Below are 22255 nucleotides of genomic sequence, written 5' to 3' on the forward strand. Positions count from 1 at the left end.
AAGTAAGACTGTAGGAACAAAGAAGAGATGAGCGCAGCCTTGGTCTGTCAGCGAGGTGACAACCCATCAGATGCTTTATCTGTAGTCAGACGCAGAAAAAGCCAGCTCCCTGTATTTACATTAATTACTTACAACGAAGGCAATCGAGCCAAGATTAAGCCCCAGAAGCTGGTTTCTATTCAAAATGAATAACACTCTTTGCAACAGGAGTGATTGGACAGAATTGTAGGAGGCTCGGTATAAAAGGTCCGGTGAAGGACTTCATTAATTAACAAAGTACAGCACATGGAGTCCCTCCCAGAATCTGACTACACAAAAGGAAAACGGGTTCTGGCGCAGACCATACAGGTGGAGTTATTTGATTATGCACAAAGGTCCCTGGTGGCGGGGGATCACAACAACAAAAGGTACGCCGAGACTCAAATGCCCAGTATTAATTACTCTGACGGAACTGAAGCTTTGCTTGTTTATATCACAACAAGTCAGAAATTAGCAGCTCTGTGTGAACTACAGTATGTGTCCGTCTCTAGGGAACCGTCACTTTTTCAGCTGGACTGTGCTTTTGTTTTGTTTATGTTTATGGCGGCGATGCAAGTCTCAACCGGTGAGTTAAACAAACCGTCTTGCAGCAGCGTACTTACATGTACTTACATGTGTCTTTGCCGTGTTCTTTATCAGAAAAGTGTACAAAATGGCCATTATAATTAAATATATCTTGAAAATGCTGGTCACAGTACAAAACAGAGATTCTCTTATATAACAACCTTCAACAAGAGAATGTTGGTTATCTTTTTCTTGAAAGTAGGGCTGAAACTAGTGATTACTTTAATTGAGTCCTTGAGTACTGTAGTCTATTCAACATCAAAAAAATTGAGCCCAAACAGATATCCTCAAAAAAAGCTTGTTTTGTCCACAAAACAGTCCAAAACTAAAAGACACTTCATCTACTATCATTAATGACAAATAAAAAGCAGTAAATCTTTTAAGAAGCCGGAGCCAACAAAACTGCTTTTTTACACTTTTGCTTGCAAAAGGACAGAAATGATTAATCGGAATAGTTGCCGACTAATTTTCCTCGAATGACGTATCATCTCAGGCATCTTTCAAGTAGAGCTACGACGATAAGTCAAACAATCAATGCCATTAATGTCATTCAGCTAACTGATTATTTATGACTTCTGGCTGACCAGCAGCCCCTTAAATTGAGTATCATCCCCAAAGCGTCAGTATTTGACGATGAGACTCAACAATCGACTTCCTTCCTCCAGGAAGTTGCATTTTAGTTGCTTTAATGTAAATCTTAGTTTATTTAATCTGAATAGGCAGCCTTGTTACTGTTGCATTAGGTATAAGTGAGTTCAGCCTACACATTCGGAACACATCCAGCCTTTCTCATCAGCTTGTACCGACCAAGAAACTGAAGCCAGGTCTTGGGTGTTCAATTTCAGACCCTCTACCTACAGTAACAGGCCATTTCGTGTGAGAAACTGTTCCTCCAGACGGTCATTACTCATTTCATTGTCACTTCTACAAATTGTGTTCAGGCTTAGAATTTTTGCTCATATCGTGTCATCTGTCGAGTGTTAAAAACGAGGCTGATTATTAATAAGAGGATGATCACTCTACCTGTATCTCGCGCCCCTACCTGGAATCGACATACACTTTGACAGCTGTCCAGTTGTGCATTGACACTATATGTCACCGGGTCTCATCATAGACCGGTCTGGCGCTTCCATTTAGCTCGTACATTTATCTCCATTTGCCCATCCATTAATCTCCCTTTACTGTAACCCATCCAGCTACTGGCTAGCCAAAGCAGATGAGACGCCCCATTACTTATTTAACACCACTTTAAAGGGGACCCAAGTCAATTGAGAAGCCGCTCTCGTTTACGGTAACAACATTTGCCGAGCCGTCTCAAACACAGAGCGGGCAAAGATGAGATTGAGCGAGATGGAATCAAGTCAATAAAGACATGGAGGATGATGTGCCCTGCGGTCAGATAGTTAAGTGAAGGTCAACCTGCCGGGCCACCGTGTAATCTGGTGGCTCTCTGGACGGTGACAGGCAGACAGATTTCGTGAGGCCAAGGTGGAAAAGTTCCCCCGGCCTTCAATATCCCCTAAATCGATGTGACCAGAAGAAGAGAGGAATGGTTTTTACCCCTGTAATGAAATTCTCATATTATAGTGGATCCTTGTTCTTAGGAGGGCAGCTTTTGATGCATTGAGTGCTCATGAGAAAGGACACACGATAAGGGGCTTGTGGGAAAGAGAGAGAGGGGAGAAGAGGGACAGGCTCTCCAACAAGCCAGACTTTTCTTTTTTGTGTGTGTGTGTGTGCGAGTGTGTGTTTCTGGGGATAGGACAGCATGGACACTTTACCCAACCTAATCATGATTCCCCTCTTTTATCTGAGTGCAGACCAACTGTCCAGGCCTATACATCACAGCTTCCCCCAGTACACACTCTCACACACACCCACGACTCCCCCACTTTCTGTCTTCTGTTTCCCTTCTCCCTCCCTATATATTGCCGTGTATCACCCACTGACACTCTGGCAACATATTAAAAAGAGGGATAGTGGCTGCTCTCTGTTATTGCCAGGAAAGTGATTTACCATGGGGCCACATTCCCACAATATTGATTAAAGAACGTGTGTGTGTGTATGTGTGTGTGTTTCACCTTTTCTCCATCTCCATGGGCTTTCTCATTTTCCCTCTCTGTCATTGCCTTCCCTCCTCCTCTCGCTTCTTCTTCTCTCCTTTCTCTCCCCCTTTTATCTTTCACTTCACTTCCGCTATCTGTGATGTTGCCCAACAACCTCCACCACTTCCCCGTCTCTCCCTCTCTCTCTCTCGCTCTCATCTACGTTGGCTCCGGACTCATGGAGCTGATTGTGTGTGAGAGTACAGCTGAGGCATGGGTAAGGAAGAGGAGGGAGGCGTGAGGGGAGCTGGAGAGTGAAAATAAGAGAGACAAAGAGAGGGCAAGAAAGAAAAAAAACCTTTCCCACTGTTATTCTGTGTATTGTAGCTGAAGCACAATTCATTTATTCAGATAATCACAAGCTAAAAAATGCAGCACTACAGGTTTGTGGCACATTTAAAATTCTTCAGTTGTCTTACGCACATGATTTTTCCATGTGCTCAAGGAGAATTCAGAAGTAAGACCCTCCAATACCCCTGTCGCACTGTAAAACCATGTATGATGAACTTCACCGAGTACTGAACTAATGAGTATTTCATTATTTGTTAATCTATGGGTTGTTTTTAATGAATCATTTAATTATTTACTCCAATAAAAGTTCTCAGAACAGTCCAAATCCCCAAAGATATTAATTTTACATTTGAATAAAATTCACATTTTGCCAGAGAATGTTCTCAATATTTGTGGAGCTGCTCTAGCAATGACAATGTATCCAAATAACCTTGGTTAGGCCTGAAATGTCTCGACAACTTTTGAATTAAATGCCATGAAATTTTCCAAACTGACATTCCCATCAGCCTCAGCTGTGCTCTATATAGTACGGCTAGTGCTAACTAGCGCTAAACATAGCCTAAACATGGTATTATCATGCCTACATGCTAAACTAAGATGATGAACATCGCTTACCGTCAGCATGTTAGCACTGTTATTGAGAATATGTTAGCATGTTTTCTACGCTTAGAGCTAATTTGCTAACTGATGATGAACATGGCAAACATTATACATGCTAAATATCAGCATGTTAGCTGTTATTTGCAAATATTCTCATAAATGCTAAACAACAGCATGTTAGCATTGTCATTGTGAGCATGTTATAATGCTAACATATTATCTCAAAGCACCAGTGTGGCTAGCATGGCTATAAACAGTTAGCCTTTTATTAATGAGTTAACTTGGATGATAAATTACTTATCAAGATCTTTAATAACTTAATTATCTGCCATTTAATTACTCGATGAACTCTTGTACCTGCATGTAACATTAAACCCCATCCATATGAGTGTGCTGTCACAACTGTTGCTTCATACGCCGCCGCTAATGCACAGAAATGCTAGTTTCAAAATGGTTTTCTCACTCTAGATCTCTTTCTCTCAAGTTTTTACTCTATCAAGTACAAAGTAAATGCTCATGATATCATTTTAACCACGGTCGCATTTAATGAAGTGTCCATCCCTAATAGACATGGCAGCTCACTAAATCTGGCCAGAGTCCGACCTTCATCCAACCTGGCAATTTCATGTTGGATGGATCGACCCATTCAGGTTTAATTCACTCCGTCACTGTGACAGGGGTATAAAACTATACTGTGACCGAACACATTCCCCCAGTCGGTACCTCTCCTACAATTTAGTGTACGCCTCATTCTCCTTATCATTACCTCTCCTTCCCCCCTTTTTTTTCTCTTTTTGGTCATTTCAGTGGCCCCTCTATTTGTTCATTCCACTTGCCTAGGCTGTCTCCTGGGCCATTAATCTATACCGCTCCAACCGCTCCTCTGGGCCAGCCCGGGCTGCGGCGCCACTCACTGTGCGCTCTGAAAGGCCACTGTGTTCATACAGATATGAAACGACGGACAGAGACAGAGAATAGCTTTTAGAGAAAGCACCCAGAGACATGAGATAAGTGGAGAGAAAAGCGAAGGATATGAGGAGAAAGGAAAATGCACTCACCCCCCCACCCTCCTTCACTTTTCATGTCATCTAAGGCAGAAGTGACAGAATCATGTATTTGAGAGAGTGAGATGATGTTGCCCTGAACAACTGCACTGAGGTTACTGTGGCGTCTGCCCTTTTGAAAAGGTTGAGATTTGAGGAGATTAATATGCTGTTGGATCGCACTGGGGGATTTCTGGCTCGCCCGGAGCTGGCCTGGACACGCAGCAGCCGTCAGTGGTGACGGGGGACTCAAGCAGATGGCCCGGCTTAATCAGGGAGAGAGCACTGTCCTGCATGTGCGTTCGTGTGTGTGTGTGTGTGTGTGTGAGTGAGTGTGTGTGTGTGTGTGCGCACACCTGAGTTTGGACTGGTGTTTGCGTGACTTGGAGTAAGGGAATTTTTCGTGTGTGCGTACTCCGTAAGGGACTCATGTACGTGCTTCACAGATGCTTGTGTGTCTTGGCTTTGTCAGAAAAAAACAATGAAGAGATGCAGCAAACTTGGCAGTGAGGACCGCCTGACTCCAGGCTCTGTCACTAACCATGATAGAAAGTATTGGAGCCGACTGAGATGGGAATTTGGTGCACAGCACATCTGAACTCTGTTTAGCTCCAGCTTTAATGTAATTGACTCTCTAAGAAAGAAACATCGCTCTTTGATTTATTAGATATTTCCCTGCACTGTGCCATTTCGACTTCAATCTATAAACAGCCCCCGTTTATCCAGCTAAGTACACAAAACAACCGACTCGTCTGAAAATGTCTCTGAACAGTCGTCCTCTGCATGTTTTCGAATGTTAACATTACAGAGAACATCCTCTTTTAATGCCATTGCTCAGGGGGGAAAACTCATTAAGTCACATCCTTTTAAATTGAATTTATATGTAATTACACGATCAGTCAGTTTGTCCATCTGTTATCCGTGATTCATTTTACTTTTGCCGCTTTTCATATTGAAGGTTGACCTAATGTTTAGAGTTCAACAAGTTGTCACCAGGGAGCGTAGGGCGACAACCAGGTTGTTACTGTTGTCTGAAGTGTCACATGGGGGGGAAAGCGAGGCGGCGTGTCCTCACCCAGAGGACCGGAGCTCTATTCCCACACCGACAGAGACTCTGCTGCTAAACTACCAGCTGGCCTCGAACTCGGATGGGGCCGAGCTTAGAGAGACAACCGAGTACGATGGAGATTAGGGAAGTTGTAGTGCAGTATATATCGTGTGCTGTGGTGCATTGACGGTAGTTGTTGAAAGCAGAGAGTGCCATTTGTTCACCCAGTGTTTCCTCAGACAATCTGCTGATTCAAACCAGTGAGCTTTCCAGTCGTGAGCACAGTCCCTGCTGCAAAGAGACGAGGCTTAGAGTTCTAACAAGGGGCCAGTATAAGCCGTCATTTCCTACTCATTTCCTCTTAAAAGTAGACTTTGCAAGAACATTTAATAAAGCGTTTTAATAATTGCTGCGAAGGAACAAGGAGTCTTCATTGGTGGTGGGATTTTCTACTTGGTTGAACGGCCTGTTAGTGCTACAGTCTGGTCAGTGCTCACAGTGTGGATCTTTTTATTTTCATACACTATACTTTTTCACAGCCTCCAGATGGAAATTCTCTTCCTGCCCGCCGGTAGAGGTACAGGGTCAACCAGCAAGACTGGAGTCTCTAGAGCAAGTAGGGGTTAAACTTATTGCTCAAGGGCTCTTGGACGGGATCAAACCTGAGGCCCTCCAGTCTGAGGGTGACCCCTGTACCAGCCCGGTTGTGCGAAAGTCAAACATGCATGTTCATGCAAGGGGGGAGGGATGGACGTTGAAATGCTGAGCCTTTGTTGCTCCGCAGGGGGGGTCATGATACCGTCCAGCCCTGCAGCACCTCCGCGGTAATGACGGGCAGAGTGAAATCAAAGACGTGCAGGGCATCTCCATGGCGACAGAGGTGATGTCACGACTCTCTGTAGCCGTGGATGCAACCGCATGCCGCGGCAGCTTTTTATAGCGAAGGCCCGGTCGGCTCGCAAACTTCTCCGTTGTAAATCACTGTCACTGTACTCACTCGTGTCGCTCGTCTTCCACATTGTCTCCCTTCTCTTGTTCCCGTTTAATTCTCTCGGTCTCTTTTTCGCTCTCCTCTTCGCCGCTCTGTCTCTGTTATTGATGTCTGTATCTCTTGATCTCTCCTCCAGCTTGGCCGTGCACTCTAAGCCGGTGGTGTTGAAAGAGATGGATGCTCACTGCCCTCAGTAATCTCCGCAGCAGCCATTTAGATAATTAAGTCACTATTCTTGCACTCGCCTTGTGTCCCGCTACCAACGCTGAACTGCATACGTCACATACTGTATAAAAATAGTATATACTCACACACGAGTGTCACAGTAGGTGTAATGCAGCAGCCCACAGAACATGTTAGGGTTTTTTTATGTGTGTGTGTTTTTGTGCATGGCATCAACAGTGAGCGCTGTTTGTTTTGATGCTGTTGTTGGTTTTTATTTAGAGAACAGAGAAATCCGCAAAAGGATGCAGCGGGGAGAGAGAAGGCGACAGCTGCCATGGGCCACAGAGACTACACACACACACGCAAACACACACATACGCGAATAAACACACTGCGTGATTGGCGTCTGGAAATCTGCCGCTCCCACACCCCGTAGAAAAAGCATGCAGAAATGCTGGATGGGAAAAGTGTGCACACTAGCCCCAGGGTTTTTCTCCAGCTTTATGTCTTGCCGTTGTGATAATGTGGCGTTTTGTTGAAAGTCTGTGTTTTAATTAACTGAGCTGCAGCGTGCGGCGGTGGAGGTAGCGGTGCCTCTCAGTTCCTCAGGCTAATCACACACTGACAACCAAAACGCTGGCAGGGTGTTACTAACTCGGTCATTGCAATATTTCATAAGGCCGTGGTCATTCCTGTCTGCGCCGGAGCCAGCGGGGAGCTGACAATTTTGGACCAAAGAGTGACCCATGTTGTTTTTGTCTTTCAGAAAGTGAAAAACAGAACGCGTGTGTTACGACTGCAGCAAACAAGCAGCTTGGAAATCCTTGCATCAGGTCATATCCCCCACGAAAACATACGTGCACGACACACGCATGCACACACAGCTGACTTTTTTTTTTGTTCCCCCTACATTTGGAGAAAGTTTTACTTATTAATGCTCCACTAAAAGAATTGTGCTGATGCACACTGACGGGGAAATTTGCTGTCAGTGGAGCAGGTATATGCAATATTTCTTAATCTCAAGAAAAAATAACCCTTAGCCTCAGTTCCTTTTTTATTTCTCCTCTCTCTGTCTACTTTATTCACCATATCCCGTATTTTATTCGCTTTGAATGGTATGGCCTTTGCTTGCATGCTTTATCAAAGGGAAGATGATCGGGAAAAGTGTCTGTCTCTGGCAAAATGAGGCAGTGTGTGCATGTCACCCACCAGTGTTTCATCCATCAAGGTGTCAGATTAATGTACAAAGTGCCATCTCTAACAATCATCTCCTGTGAAACCTCTGTGGAAATTCTAATAGGCGGATGAGATAAGGAGGTGGATTCAGATTAGTGCTAGATCTGCTCAGAATGACTGTTGCCTACCCCGTGGTTCAGGTTTATTTGCCCTCCAAATGGTTCCTGTAGCTGTAGCTGTTTAAGTTAAATCAGCCTGTATGCCTGTAATAAGGCTATTTTCGGTCTGGAGGGTGCCTTAGCTGGTTTTTCGAGACTTGCTATATTTTCATGATACACTTCTTGACTGTGTGGTGTCTCTGGATTCCACTCAGAGCACTAATGAGCTGTAGGAATTGTACCAAAGTGCTAATTCCCCTCATACCGCCGGCATTAATTGAACCTATTAATGCCAGGAATAAATCCCAACAATAGATGAGTTGGTTTCCATGACAGCAGGTAGCTGCATTCATCTCTTCTTCTTCTCATCCCTAAAGAGGGCCCTTTCACTTCCCCTCTGCAACCCCCCATACCTCGCCCTCGACGCACACATACACACAAACAGTGTCTGAACTCATGAGGAAGACACAAAACTCCATTTTTCCTTTCCTGTGTTTGCCTTTTCCTCCTCCAGTTTCCGCTCTGTTGTTCTTGTTTTCTTTGGTTCTTCTGGAACATCAGTTAGGTTTCTCCGGTAACATGTCCTTAAGAGGGGGATGCTAAAAATACCCAGGAAGCCCTGGTTCTTTTCTGGCAGATCAGTTTGCATCATCAATCAATATTTCACAAAACTGGGGGGAAGAAAACTAAATGTGCTAGGAAGTAATATATAAAAATATAGAAAGTATTTACATGTGTGTATGAGCAGACAAGTATGCACAGAGCATGCAGTTGAGATTAGTGTCATTTCAGAGGGCGTCTTCATCATCTGGTGTGTCTTGGGCGGTATGGACTCTAGCCGAGGAGGAGAATTTAAAAAGCCTGAGACTCTGGTTCGCCTTGCTCCGGGCTATTCCTGTACCAACCGTCTCTCCCATTATTTAAATATCAGGACGAATATCTCTGTTGTCCTGGAGGAACTGTCAGCACATTTACTTGTGTGCAGCTGCATTGGTGTGTTCGCTACGTGCACATGAGCAGGCGTGCATCTGTGACAGTTATAGTGCGAGTGTGTGTGTGTTAGAGGTTGTCTGTGGGAGTCTCCCACGGGGCCGCTCATTTACAGCAATATCTTGTCCTCATAAAGTTACAGTATGCCTACTTTACCCGGCCCTCATTTGTCCCATCAGTACTCGCTGATGGACGGATTGATCATTAGCGCAGACTTGTGAGTGTAGCAGGTGGCTGCGTGTGTGTGAGTGTGGTGAAAGCTGGGCTGTCACTGGGTCAATAGAAGTAAACACTACTACAGATTGGAAATGGAGCCCTTCCTCTTGGGGAGTATCTGTGGCGGGGGGAATAGCGGGAGGGTATTGAGCGCAGGGCAGAATGTGCCAGCAAAGCAAACATCACACCCTAGAACAGAAGTATGACACACAACCCGCCCCATCCCACCCTGATCCCATCCTTAACACCCTTCTCTTCATTTCAGGCTGCACACACACACACACACACACGCGCACACTCAACTGCTGTTACATCTCATTTGCTTGCTCGCTCACACTGTCTCGCTGTCTCTCCGTCGCTGCCACGTTCTGTCCATCTGTTCCACTCCCTCTTTCCTCACGTCTATCTGCGGCTCCCTGCGTATTCCCACATGGCTTTGTTAACGCAGCTCTGTCACACACACCCGACATGCTGCGTGCCGCCTCGGAGTGACAGATGCTGTTCTTTAGGGTGTGCGTCTTGCGTTCCCACCTGTCAGACAACTTTTTATTTTGGCTAATCACTCCGCCGTCGCTTCGGGATCTGAAGTCATCGAGGACTCCTGAAATGCAGGCTTACGACCTGCACGGGAGCTTACAGGAACATGCAGGGCATCTCCATGGTGACAGCGAGGAGGTCACGAAGATGTCAGTTACAATTGACCCTGCACACACAGCGACATTAGCGCACTCCCACACACACTTACTTCTCTTCTTCTACTCCCCGAACTGCATCTCTTTCTCATGTATGTCTTTGTTACGCATGTACACACCCCCACCATCTCACTTGTCGGTGTCAGTTGCACGTGCATCTGGAACATGGTAGGCTGGCCGCTGATTCTGACGCATCAGTGGTGCTAGAATAGCTGTTTTTTTGAAACAGGAGTCGCACGCACACACACACACACACACACACACACACACACACACACACACACACACACACACACTCCTCCGCAGCTGACTGCCTTTAACTCATGACGTGACTGACAACACAATGGAGATGCCAGTCAGTCAGCCAGTCAGTCAGCTCATTAGGTTTGATTGCTGACACGGTGTTTCTCACTTTCTTTTCCGCCTCTCTCTGTGCCTGTTGGAAACCCAATTCTTGTTGTTACTCCACCAGAGGATTAGTGATTTTTAATCATTTGTTTAGATTTTCATCTGTCTGCAGAGAATTCTCAGTCATCAGCTATTTTAGATCGGAGCCAGAGTCGGAAAATAGCATTTGGCGTGGGAAAGTCTGATACCTTCAGGTAAGATTATTAACACGCTGACAGGATTGCAGGAGCTGAAGAGCCTCGTTAATTGCTGTAGGGTATGACTGAAACGCTGTCATTAGTTTCTTATGAAATTGAAAAGGCTCTTAAGAAGGTTGGCTTAACATGCAAGCCTTGCAGCAAAGGTTATCATCTCTCCTTCTGAAAGACTGTTGTTTTGTCCAGGGCTGACAGTGACTTCATTGGATGTGAAAGAAAATGGGCAAATCTTTATTGGCACCTTCTCCCTAGAGCGGAGCAACGCAGAGCAAAGTGTCATTGTAGATGTGATGTATTTGAGTGTTTATCTGGTCTGGCAGAGTCCACAGGTGTGTTGGGTGTTGGTTTCCACAGGCGCCTCTGAGCAAGATTTCTTTTATCACCCGCTCATACTTACCCCTCGCAAACACACACAGCACACACTCTCCGCCTCAAGGTAATGAGAGTACATATACCAACACGCACGGACACGCACTTTAGAGGCGTTGCAGAAACACACTTGTGAAGAAGGGAATTTAAGTGCCTGTAATTAGTAGCTTAAATCCTGCTGTTTACCAAGGACCGTAAATGTAGTGGGATTTGTCTCAGTGACACTCGTTCTGCGGGGATCAGGTGCCAGCCTCCGGTTACTCTGTACATACTGGCATGCATAGTGCAAGGATGACAGGAATTAACTTACAGGATTGTGCACATATTGAAATGTAGTGCCAAGATTGTGAAAATGCCACTTGGGTAAGTGAGTGATGGAATTCGAAGCTTGGTAATGTGAGAGGCTCCTCCTCATATCAACATCAACATTTGTCGTTCATATAAACCACTTAAAACAACCCACGTTTATGTCGAAGGAAGGCGGAGGATGTATCATGACATTTGGATCGGTTGTATAACATGAGATCCAAAGATTCTGCAATGAATATGTTCTTTACCAAGATATCACTTTAATGTTGTGTAGTAGACCATCGTGGGCAATGCTGTAAGTTGTGTAAGCAGGACAACATCTCTAAAATATTTTGTACTGGCATTTTATCATATTCCGAGTTACCATATCAAAGCTTGTGTTCCATTAAATGAAATCTACTTAGTCAAGAAATAAACTAGTCCAAGGGGCAGGGGAAACAATGGCGTATTTGAAGATTTAGTTCACACCAATTAAGCAGGTGATGCTTATCCACCTGTCCATCCACTGACTTGATTCACACCTTCTATTTGCTGGTGCACTAATGAAAATACATGTAACTTATTACAGCACATTTAAGAAAGAATAATAGCAAAAATAGCTATACATTAGCAGGGTCGACTTAAAGTGTTAAACTATTCAAAATATACATTAAATACTGAATGAAATGTAGTGATATCAGAAGTTGTGGTAGTCAGTGTTTCTCCGGTGAAACACAGTGGTTAGGCATACACCGATTACATGACTTTTTGCCTTTTTTAAAAACAATATGTCGGACAATTACAAAGTGCCGCAGACGTCTGCTCGGTGCAACAGCGGGGCCAGCAGCAGAGTCATGGCACAGAGTAGCAGGATACCCATTTCACTTTTAACGTGATGACAGTGAGGACAGTTGACCGACAAGATGATGGCAGAGGATTTGTTATCGAAGCAAAAGTGCCTATTGGGCAGTATTTCAGATTTAAACCCAATATTAACAGAGAACCTGATAACTTTAATGAGGGAAAAATGAGTCTGTTACCTCTCTAAGTTGGAGATTAAGCCTGTCGCCTGCAGCTCTTCATCTAACAGCTTCTTCTTGTTCCATCCAACAGACTGAATAAAACAGATTTAAAAATTGATCCACTGTCAACAAATGCCGAAAATGGACCGTGATTTTGCACCGTAGATGCGTTTTTTGATCAACAACAGCGGTGCTAAAGCCACTGAACAATGCATCTCCTATAGCTAAATAAAAGTCAACTCGTGTTTCAGTTAAAGTTAAACACTTTTAATGTGAAGCTGCAGCTGCTGGAAGTTTTGCATTAGCAGTAAAAACAGCACTCTCCAGATAGAGATTGTCTTGTCTTGTAGAAAGCCGGCGTACTGGGTATCACCGGCGTTGTCACAAGCTTATTAGTCGATGAGACAACTTGGTCACTGTGGCAGCCCTGATATATTTACCTTAACAGTCTTAATTACTTGCATGCATGCCAAACATCTAGCTTTGAAGACTGGACAGCTCCTGCTAACACGGACGCACTTCATTTTAACCTTAACTTTGACAGTAAGTAGTTTTTGTAGTCTATCCTTAACTGTACCTCGACTGCAGGTTAATCAAAAACCACAGTTCGCTATGTGGCATTCATGTGTGAGACCTTGGGTAATACATTTTCAATAAGTATACTCACTGAATGATACCACCTGAATAAAGATATATACGAACACTTTCTCAACATACTAGTCTTTACAGAGTCATCATTTGCTCTCTTTCCAGGTCTTATCCACTTTTTCCTGAAGATGCGAAAATAATAGTTTGGTACTTGATTAATAATAATTAATAATTAATAAGACTCTTCATTTTCAAACATGGCACATGCCTTCGACCTCAAAGTACAGTAGTATTTTGAGAGGAAACAAAACATGTACTTAAATATTTCTCCCTATGCTGTATATTTGCCGCCTTACTGAAGGTTATCCCACAAAACCTATCTTGTGTGGGCTCTTGCAGACTTAGTTCAATGCCTTTTCTGCATAATGTAATGGATTTCTGCTGCTTCTAGTGTGCCCTTGTTCTTGGCAGTGCAAAGGGAGAAAAAAAAAACTAAACAGTTTTTGCAGTAAATCACAAAATCTTCTGGACGAGGGAGCACAGCAGATGCACAGGATAGACTGTTTAAAAGAAGTCGTAGCCATTGTCATTTATTAGTTTGTGGTCTACCGGTGGGCGTTTTTGGCCATCGCCATCTTGTTTTTGGAGCCAGAAGTGACCATATTTTGACGAGAGGGTGTAACAGGGGAGGAGCGAGAACCTGAGGGACACTATGCAGGTGGTAGCGACTTGTCGATCACAAGGTAGCCATGCTCCAAAGCGTACCTTGCTTTACCGTCAGTTTTACACCAAGTGGGACCATCATTTACTAAATGAACATCATGCTGTATTGAAGAAGACTTGAAACTCACAACTGAGACCAATAAACTCATTAGGTTTAGTGAGGTAATAAATCACATGAGGAGTAGCGTCATTTTCTCATAAGCTTACATACAGTCGGAATGCATTTTGAAACCAGTCGCCCCCTGCTGGGCTTCAGGAAGAATGCAGGTTTAAGGCACTTTTCAGACCAGGAGGCTGCATCCACTTCTGTTGTACAGTCTATGATGCACAGTGGCATGTGCCCACTTCATAAGATAAAATAAATTGTACAGATTTTTGAATACAAATGCACTCTGCCCCCAATTCCGACTCTTGTGGAGATAAAGTCCCTTCCTTAATCCTTTGCCCCCACCTGTTTTTTATGCGGAGGAATTTTCTACCCTCTTATTTCTCAGCTGAGGTGTGGAGCTCATGCGATAAGAGAATATTACCTGGCACTAGCTCTGCCATTGTTCCACCGTACTAGGACCTTGTTACTCTCTCTGTCTCAAATATTTTTAGGAGATAATACGAGCTTATTCTGTTGTAAAATTTGAGGTTATTAAAAGGGGTTACTGCAGAGAGGGAGAAGAGGTTATTGCAGAGGGAGTGAGAGAGAGAGAGAGAGAGCGTGAGAGTGTTGTCCCACAGCTTTTACTTGCTCCGTCTGGCTCTATCGCCGCGTATCAGCTTGCCGTATTTGGACAGAGCAGACCTTGTGTGAGAGAGGAATAAATGAAGGGGGATTCAGAGAGGGAATAAAATGCATGAGGATACAGAATGAAAGAGAGCACAACAGAGAGAGACATAAAGGAAGAAAGAGTGAGTGTTTTAGCTGGTAAATAAATGGACGGTCACAGCAGCTAAAGATACAGAAGGGCCAGTGCTCCCACCACAGGCTGCATGGTGTATCGCTCGCATCAAAGCTTTTTTAAAGATCCTTTTATATTTCTAAAAGACTCTCACGCACTACGCTGGAGTTTTGAACATGTGTCTTCTCATTAAATCCTGCCAATGCATACACAGTCATTCACTTGTATATATACTGCTTTTGTGGACTCACACACATACACACTGGGGTACACACAGAGAAGTCGGCATTTCAAGGCAGACGCTCCTCTGTGAGGCAAGAGGCAGCGTGACAGACCCCAGCGTGCAGAATAAAGACCTATCATCCGCTGTCATTCTCTCCTTACAGACTGGGGGATTTTGCATGGGGCTCGCTGAACCTGGTTTGAGGTTGTTATTTATTTATTTCATCTGTTATCAAGGGCTCGGGAAGCATAACGTGCCTTTGGTGAGGAGGAGTACAATGCGCTACAATCCCCTCAGTGATGGATTTCTCTACTCAGATCCTGTACCGCTTTGATTTATGATATAATATAGAGTGATACGCCGCTCATGCTACACAATAGCGCCATACCCCATACTGATGTAATTCCAGCTCGCTGTCGCCTCTTAGCCTATCACAGCCTGCTGTGTTTGAAAAGGGGAGAACCCTCAAATGCACTTCAAGGGCAATCTGATTGAATTAACCAGCCATTAGATGTATGAGATGAGCTGTAATTGCAGGGGTATTTATCTATTCAGATGAATGAGTTTTGACCGCAAGGTCATGATATTGCTGGGCCGTCCTCGGGAATAACTCCACTGAGCGCGTACCTGTTTGCGTCCCGCTCAGTTGTATTGTTTTAACCTCTCGGTCCCTCACGTAACAAATTTAGCTCCTTATGGTTGTGGCACTGATGGTGTTTTTTATAGACCTGCTCAGCAGTGCTCATTCCTCTCCCTCTTGTCGCAGCCCTCGTTAATGACTGGGAGAATAGGAATTAGAAGCAACAAATGAGCCGCAGTGTGTTCGTGTCAGTCAGGTGCACTGGGAGCAGATGCTCTGAGCTTTCACATCTCCACGTCAACACGCTCTCTCCCCTAATTCACTCGGCGCCTCACTATTTTTTGTCCCGCGGTCTTTTTCTATCTTTTAAACCCTGCTTATGTGTCTGTATCTCCCACTTGCATTTGATGAAAGACTTTTAATCTAACCTATACCCCCTTTCCTCCCATTTCCTGTAGGCCTGCCCCCGTTGTTCCCTCTGAGAGGAAGAGGAAGTGATGTCACGCCACCACCACCGCTTTGAGAGGGACTACCGGGGACCCTGGGAGCGGAGAGACATCCGTCCCTCAGGCCTGCACAACGGAGGAGCCAATCATAGCTGTGCCTCTGCCGTTGTCAATGGCAACAACCGTCCGGGGCTCCTTCCCCTCCCAGTCATCCCCTCCCTCCTCCCCACCCCGGTCACAGTTGCCGTGACAACATCGAGCAGCGACATAGCGGTCAAGCGAGGCATCACGGCAGCAGGATCGGTGGCTCCGGCGTCGGCCAAGGTAAGAGCCCCGTCCAGATTGGGTGTTGCAACACCTGCTTTCCTCTGAACCATCTCGGTGTTTGCTCCTGCTCTGTCGAGTTTCTCTCCAGTCTTTGTCTCTCCCTGTGTCAACTTTTTAATCTCTGAAGACTCCCCAGCTGGACATAATCTCCAACTTTTCTCCATGCTCCATCCTTCTCTCTCTCTCGCTGTCCTCCAGTTCTCCTCTCTCACTTTCTCCAACTGTTTTCTGCACTGTCCAACTCACTGGCATGCCCGTCTTCATGGTTCAACTGTCTCAGCCCTTCAAGCCCGTCCGCTCTCTCACTCCCTCCCTCCCTCCATCCCTCCCTCCCTCTCTCCCTCCCTTCCTCTGCTGCCTCCTGCACTCTCCACCCTTATCCCTCACTCCAGTTCTGCTGCTCTCTCTGCACTCTCTCTGTCCAATGCTCCATTCTTGCCAAACCATTTTCCTTCCATCTTCATTTTCCCTCTCTGCCAAATGGCAGGCTCGTCCTGCCTTTTGCCTCCTTGGTAATTTTCTTCTTTCATTATGTAAATGACCTCTGACAGTGGCTCAGATGGGTGCCCCTTCAGAAGTGACAGTTAGAGCTGGTGGTTTTCTTAACAAGCAAACAAACAAAAAAAAGAGGGGGGAAGATCATTATAGAAGCCCTGAGATAATAGCATGTAAAAAAAGAGAGCATATTTCTGGCATAGCTGAAGATCTCTGCTTTGCAACCTCTTTTTTTCATAATGTAGGTGTAGCTTAGGTATTAATGATGCAGACTATAGAGAGACATTGATATTTGATCCAAAGTAGGCCATAAATCAACTTCTAATGAGGCCTCAAGTGATACAAAGATCAATATTTGAGTGTAGCATATGTGTATAGTCCATCTTTGACTATATGTCATATTTATATTGCATGTTTGTATGGAAACCTGCGGCTTGAATATAGTCTGAGCAGTATAGTCAAAAGCCGTACAGTTTGTGTTCTCCACCCCCTCGTCCGGGGATTTGCTAGCTAGCTGGCTGTCAGCAGCGTGTGAAGAGAGGGGCCTTTACCAAAAAAGAGTTAGACATTTCAGCCTCTCCCCTGCCTCTGCTTCCATGGATACCATTCGTCTTCCCTCAGCACTCCTCCTCACTATCAGATCATTTGCTCTAATTTGAACTTCAGCAGATCCATCTGGGCTTCTTCTTTTTTTTTTTTCTTCTTCACCTTCTCGAGACTCTCGCTCTCAGTGGGGCCTGCACTCTGATAGCAGAGGTAAACAATGCTCTGGTAATTTAGCCCGTAAGTGCACATCATTAGCTGGCCTGCTGAATACACTGACCACAGACACAGTAAATCTGCTCTGGCACCGCGTCGGCCCCTCCTTTTGTGCGGCTGAATAATTACATACATCCAGACAAAGTCTTGCCAACTCCCACCGTGGCTATTGTCATCGCTCAATGGCTGCCACAGCAATTAGGTGCATTGCCTCGCACGTGAATGCACAATTGTTTAAAGGTACTGTATATGTGGGAATGTGTGCGCGTATGTGCGGCAGATATAATGCAGATCTTTCCCCAGATGCCTCTCTGGTAGCTTTATTCAGGGATTTACCTTTTCTACTTTGTCTTGCCTTTGACAGTCCTTTGTCAGGCAGGCAATAGAGACCAGCAACGCTTAAAAAAGGGAAATACCCCGAGTCTGGGCTCTGCTTTAATTATGGCCTAGAAAAGATACAGAGGGCCTCAAGAGCTGCCCAGTACCACAGGAGTTTGTCTCTCTATCTTCCTCCAAGCTGTCCTCACTTGCTCTCTCTCTCTCTCGCTTTCTGTCATCTTCGATCAAAGCAGTCGGGGGTCACAAAGAGTCTGATGGACGGATGCAGCTCTCTCTCCGCGGTCCCTGTGTCTCTGCTCTGTCCGTGGCTACACTAAAAAGCTGACAGGCCGTTATTGATCTCCACTGTTTGGAGACTCTCTCTTTATAAATACGGCGTGCCCAAGTGGGGACACAGTCCAATAGCTAGACATGTTCAGGAGACGGTGTCTGAATGCGATACCCCTGCACATATTCCTCTGTGTTTATAAAACCATAAATGCAGTAATCATTTCCCTTTAATGTAAGGAAAGGGCAGAGAACAGGTGTTTCAGTTTACTGGATCCAACCTGTCTTCATTTGGTTTGCTTCAGCTTTTAATGATTAAGAGTTATATGGTTTGCATGATGGAGCAGCGTGTGTGCATGCACATGTGCGTCAGTGTGCATATGTGAGATTGGTGTCGGACAAATGCTGAGAGTGGAAATGTACCATCTGGTCGCATTGTCCATCCTGACGTAAAGCTAACCACATGGAACAGCGGACTATATTTAATTTAGAGCTATACTCTGTTATCTCCTGCCGGGCCATTAATTAATTTTTATGTATTTTTATGCCATATTCATGGATATAAAGCCGCTACACACATTAAATCAGTGTTATTAATAACCACAGCCTCTGTCTCTCGCTGATAAACATAATATGTATATGTCAGCGGAAAGTCCAGTTTCACTTCAGTTCATGCCATTCTGCCTCTTTTAAGTGCGATCCAGAGCACCATTTCCACAGAGTATCAGTTTTACTCAATTTACTAGGTGATAATTAAATGGACTCCGTTCACATTAACTCGTTGTTTATGTTGTGGCTTATTGGATTTGCAAAAAAAAACAAAAGAACGTTTTGAAGATGGTAGCCGCCAAGCAAGCTAATTTTAGGTCGACAAGACGGATGCACAGTAAACAAAAACATGTCACCATGATGCGATTGATTTTCACCCTGTATATGTTGAAGAAAGAGACCTGTGAATGAACAAAATGGAAAACACTAGATTAAAAGAATTCGTTGATGATAAAAATATACATCTATGTTGCATATTTTTTACCTTATTATTTTTTATGGCTGGAAGTTATGGCCTTGAAATAATATTGTGATATTTTTAGGCTGCATTGCGATACACATACATCTTCATATGTTACCTATAAAGCACTTCATAAATGGTAGGACTGGGCAACAAAATCAAATGTCATAATATTTCTGACAAAGGCTCAATCCAATCTCCCAATTTTTGCCCCGACCCCTCGTCTTCGAGTGCCCTCCTTGCCCTTCGGAACAGAGTTACAAGAGGTAGTGGTTGAAATCCCCCCTGTGGAGTGGAAAAACCCTTCGAGACCCTCATACATCATTCGTTGCCATTAATAGTGTTTATTGTAAACGGACCCCAGTTTCCTCTGATGTCATGCTCGGGGTTGGAAGCTTGAATGCTGGGATGATGTTATGCTGCCGTGTTCCTGCTTATATAAGTTGTATAAATGTAGGAAATCTGAAAAATCGTTTACCTTTTAAATATGGCCCACAATTTGTTCACAACTTCACGCTATCAATGAATGCATCAAATAAAAAAAGAACACTGTTTCTTCACCGCGCCACTAGCGGGGCTTTATAGGCTAATGTTAGCAGCCCATTCTCCTACCCTGTTAGTCTGCACTGATATCACATTAGCACTAACAAGTGACGCAACCTGCTGCTGGATTTTAGTTTAATTTTCGGCGTTATATGCCATCAAAGAAGGGCAATGCAACATTAAAATAATGTGGAAATGTGGAACTGTCATGCACAAATCAGCAACAACAATGTAACGTTAGCTACCCGGCTAGTTAGTTTGCACTTTGCACCGTATTATGATTTAATCCAATACTCTAAAATGATATAAATATAGTCTCATATCACAATAACAAAAAATACACATATATTGCCCAGCCCAAATTATGATCACTTCCTTTCAGACGCCTTTTACGACGTGTTAATGCCTGTACTTCCCTTGCGTTGAAATGGCCCTTGGCTTATAAACCTCAACTGTGCAGACAAATATCACCAGATTTTCTTTTGATTGTCTGAATGTTAAAGAAAGAGTGCTATTACAGTGACTCGGGGTCACAGTGAAAAACTTTTAGTTCCTCTGAAATAAAGATCTACGCTGGGTTAAATGTTTGCACAGTAATCTTGCAGCCTGTTTTTCAGTGTTAGCGAGGATTTCATGGGGTTTAAAAAAACGAGCCAAAGCCGGAGTTTTTATCTGAACACATGATACTACTCAGAAAAGTATCTTCCCACAGATAGCCCTCTGAAACATATGAATTTCTCTGCATGGCTTAATCCCTTTTAATATGAATTTTTTAATCCATCCTCCCCTGATATTTAATAGCAGCCGTGCCGGAATTTGTATATTTTTTCCCAACATTTACTGAACTTAAATGAAGGCTAAATAAAAGAACAGACAGATATGTGTTGATCAAAGGAGTGCCACGAACTAATAACTGTTGTTGGTTTTGGGATTTCGCTTGTGGGCTTGTGTCGATTCTCTATATCATTGGCTTTTTGATTCGCTCTGTTTACATCTCATTCATTTTTTCTCTGTTGAAATGTTTGCTGATGGAATTTAGTTTCTGATGCACTGAGCAGTCTGGAGCCTGCAGAATGAGCTTCTCCTTCAGCTCGTAGCCATCTCATTAGTTTAATGCCGTTGGAAACAAACAAGTTTTCCTCATGTTATTCTGGTCAGGTTGCGGTGGTGGTGTGGTGCAAAAGATTACCCTCTGCATTTTTGAAGTATTGCGACAACACTCGCATAAGAGCTGAAAAATCAAAGGCAAACAAGCAAAAATGTGCGCAATACATTGTGTTTGAGAGTTTGTTTGTGTCGGTCTGATTGTAAGAAGATATTTGTTTGCTCATTGGCAAGTCTCCTCGTTTCAGCCCTAACCCTTCCTTTGGTCTTTTTCTGTTGATGTGCTGATGGAGAGGATAGTTATGTCCTGAAAACTGCAAAGGGTGGTTTTGAGCGCTTCAAAGTCAGTCATGAGGATTTGTAATGCCAGTCAACCGTTGTCTTTGTGGCTTCACATTGACATTGCTCTCAGTAGTTGCTGGGCACTGCACTCAGTTTACAAAGACGCAGAGTACGAGCGTTGCACTCCTTCCAGGAAAACAAAGTAGCACCTTGGCCAAACAATAAACAATGCTAAACAATGAAGATGGGTATTTTTGATATCTACCTTCAGTTGTGTTTATTAAAAGTCGTCCTCAACAGGGAGCGTCACCCCGGCTCCAGTGACTATACGTTCTGCCGTTTGATCGTCTGCTGATAGGGGCTGAATGGAAAACCTGCTGTTGGCAGTCCATTAAAGCGCTTTCTTCCCTGAGAAGGCCGAATGAAGCGTTATGTTCTGCTGAGCACGCCTCGACAGAAACCGCATCCCATGACAGATCGCACCACCTGGATGAGATTCTTTGACAATACGCGGTTACTCCATTATCCCAATGCATATGTTTAAAAGCTATAGTAGTATGCATGTTGAATGCATTGTAGTATATCCCTACTGGTTGTGATGCCTTTTTCTTTTTTAAAGTTGACAGTAAGATATGAGCGAAAAGTTTCTCCTTGTGAGAACAAAATTCTTAATTTCCAAGCATCAACAGCGCCAATCAATAGAGCTCGTCTTGAAACAAAATCACCCATTGTGCCTTTTTGGTCATTGATTTCAGCCAGGTCAGCTAACCAATGGATTGAAGCAGACCACATACCGTGGCCAACACAACATGGTATCCAGAGAACAGCAGGTGTCGTGGCCTCACCCTGACACAATCAGAAAAAGAAAGAAAACACACACAAAGCAAGCCCCATTGCGAGTGATTTATTTTACTTTCAGTTTTTTTTGCTGCGATCACATTGAGGCAAATGTGTCATTTTCCTGACAGTGACAAGGCGAGTGAATTACGCTGAAATGTATTTTGTCAGCTTTGAAACATTCAACATTTTTAAGGCACCTGCAGAAGCAGAAAGGTTTGGTACGACCGTGCATCACCTCTGTAGTGCATCAGCTTTCATTCTTTCATATTTTTTGTCTTGTTTTTAGCTTTATTTTTTCGTTGGGCCTTTTAAATCTGCGTCAAGTGCCAGCGTCACTCTCGTGTCACGGAGCCAGGTAATGAATACACTGGAAGATTCTGAAATCACTGAATCTTTATTGAGGTTGAGGCGCAAAAGGCGAAGGCTTCTTTTGAAAACTGGGATAACCTTGTGACGAGTCGCTGTGAAATGTATTGAA

At 44.1% G+C, this 22255-nt stretch overlaps 1 protein-coding gene across 5 annotated transcripts in view; it reads left to right on the forward strand.

The window, feature by feature from the left end:
* Positions 1-22255, forward strand: part of LOC141017540 (kelch-like protein 29) — a 214464-nt gene that overhangs the window by 58760 nt on the left and 133449 nt on the right. For all 5 annotated transcript variants that reach the window (XM_073492229.1, XM_073492227.1, XM_073492231.1 and 2 more), the window contains one exon: positions 15825-16136. In XM_073492229.1, the coding sequence (XP_073348330.1) occupies positions 15864-16136 (273 nt within the window). In that variant the 5' untranslated portion in view covers positions 15825-15863. The remainder of the gene's footprint in view (positions 1-15824; positions 16137-22255) is intronic.

This window comes from Pagrus major, chromosome 22 (genome assembly GCF_040436345.1).
Source record: "Pagrus major chromosome 22, Pma_NU_1.0".
NCBI classification, from domain to species: Eukaryota; Metazoa; Chordata; class Actinopteri; order Spariformes; family Sparidae; genus Pagrus; species Pagrus major.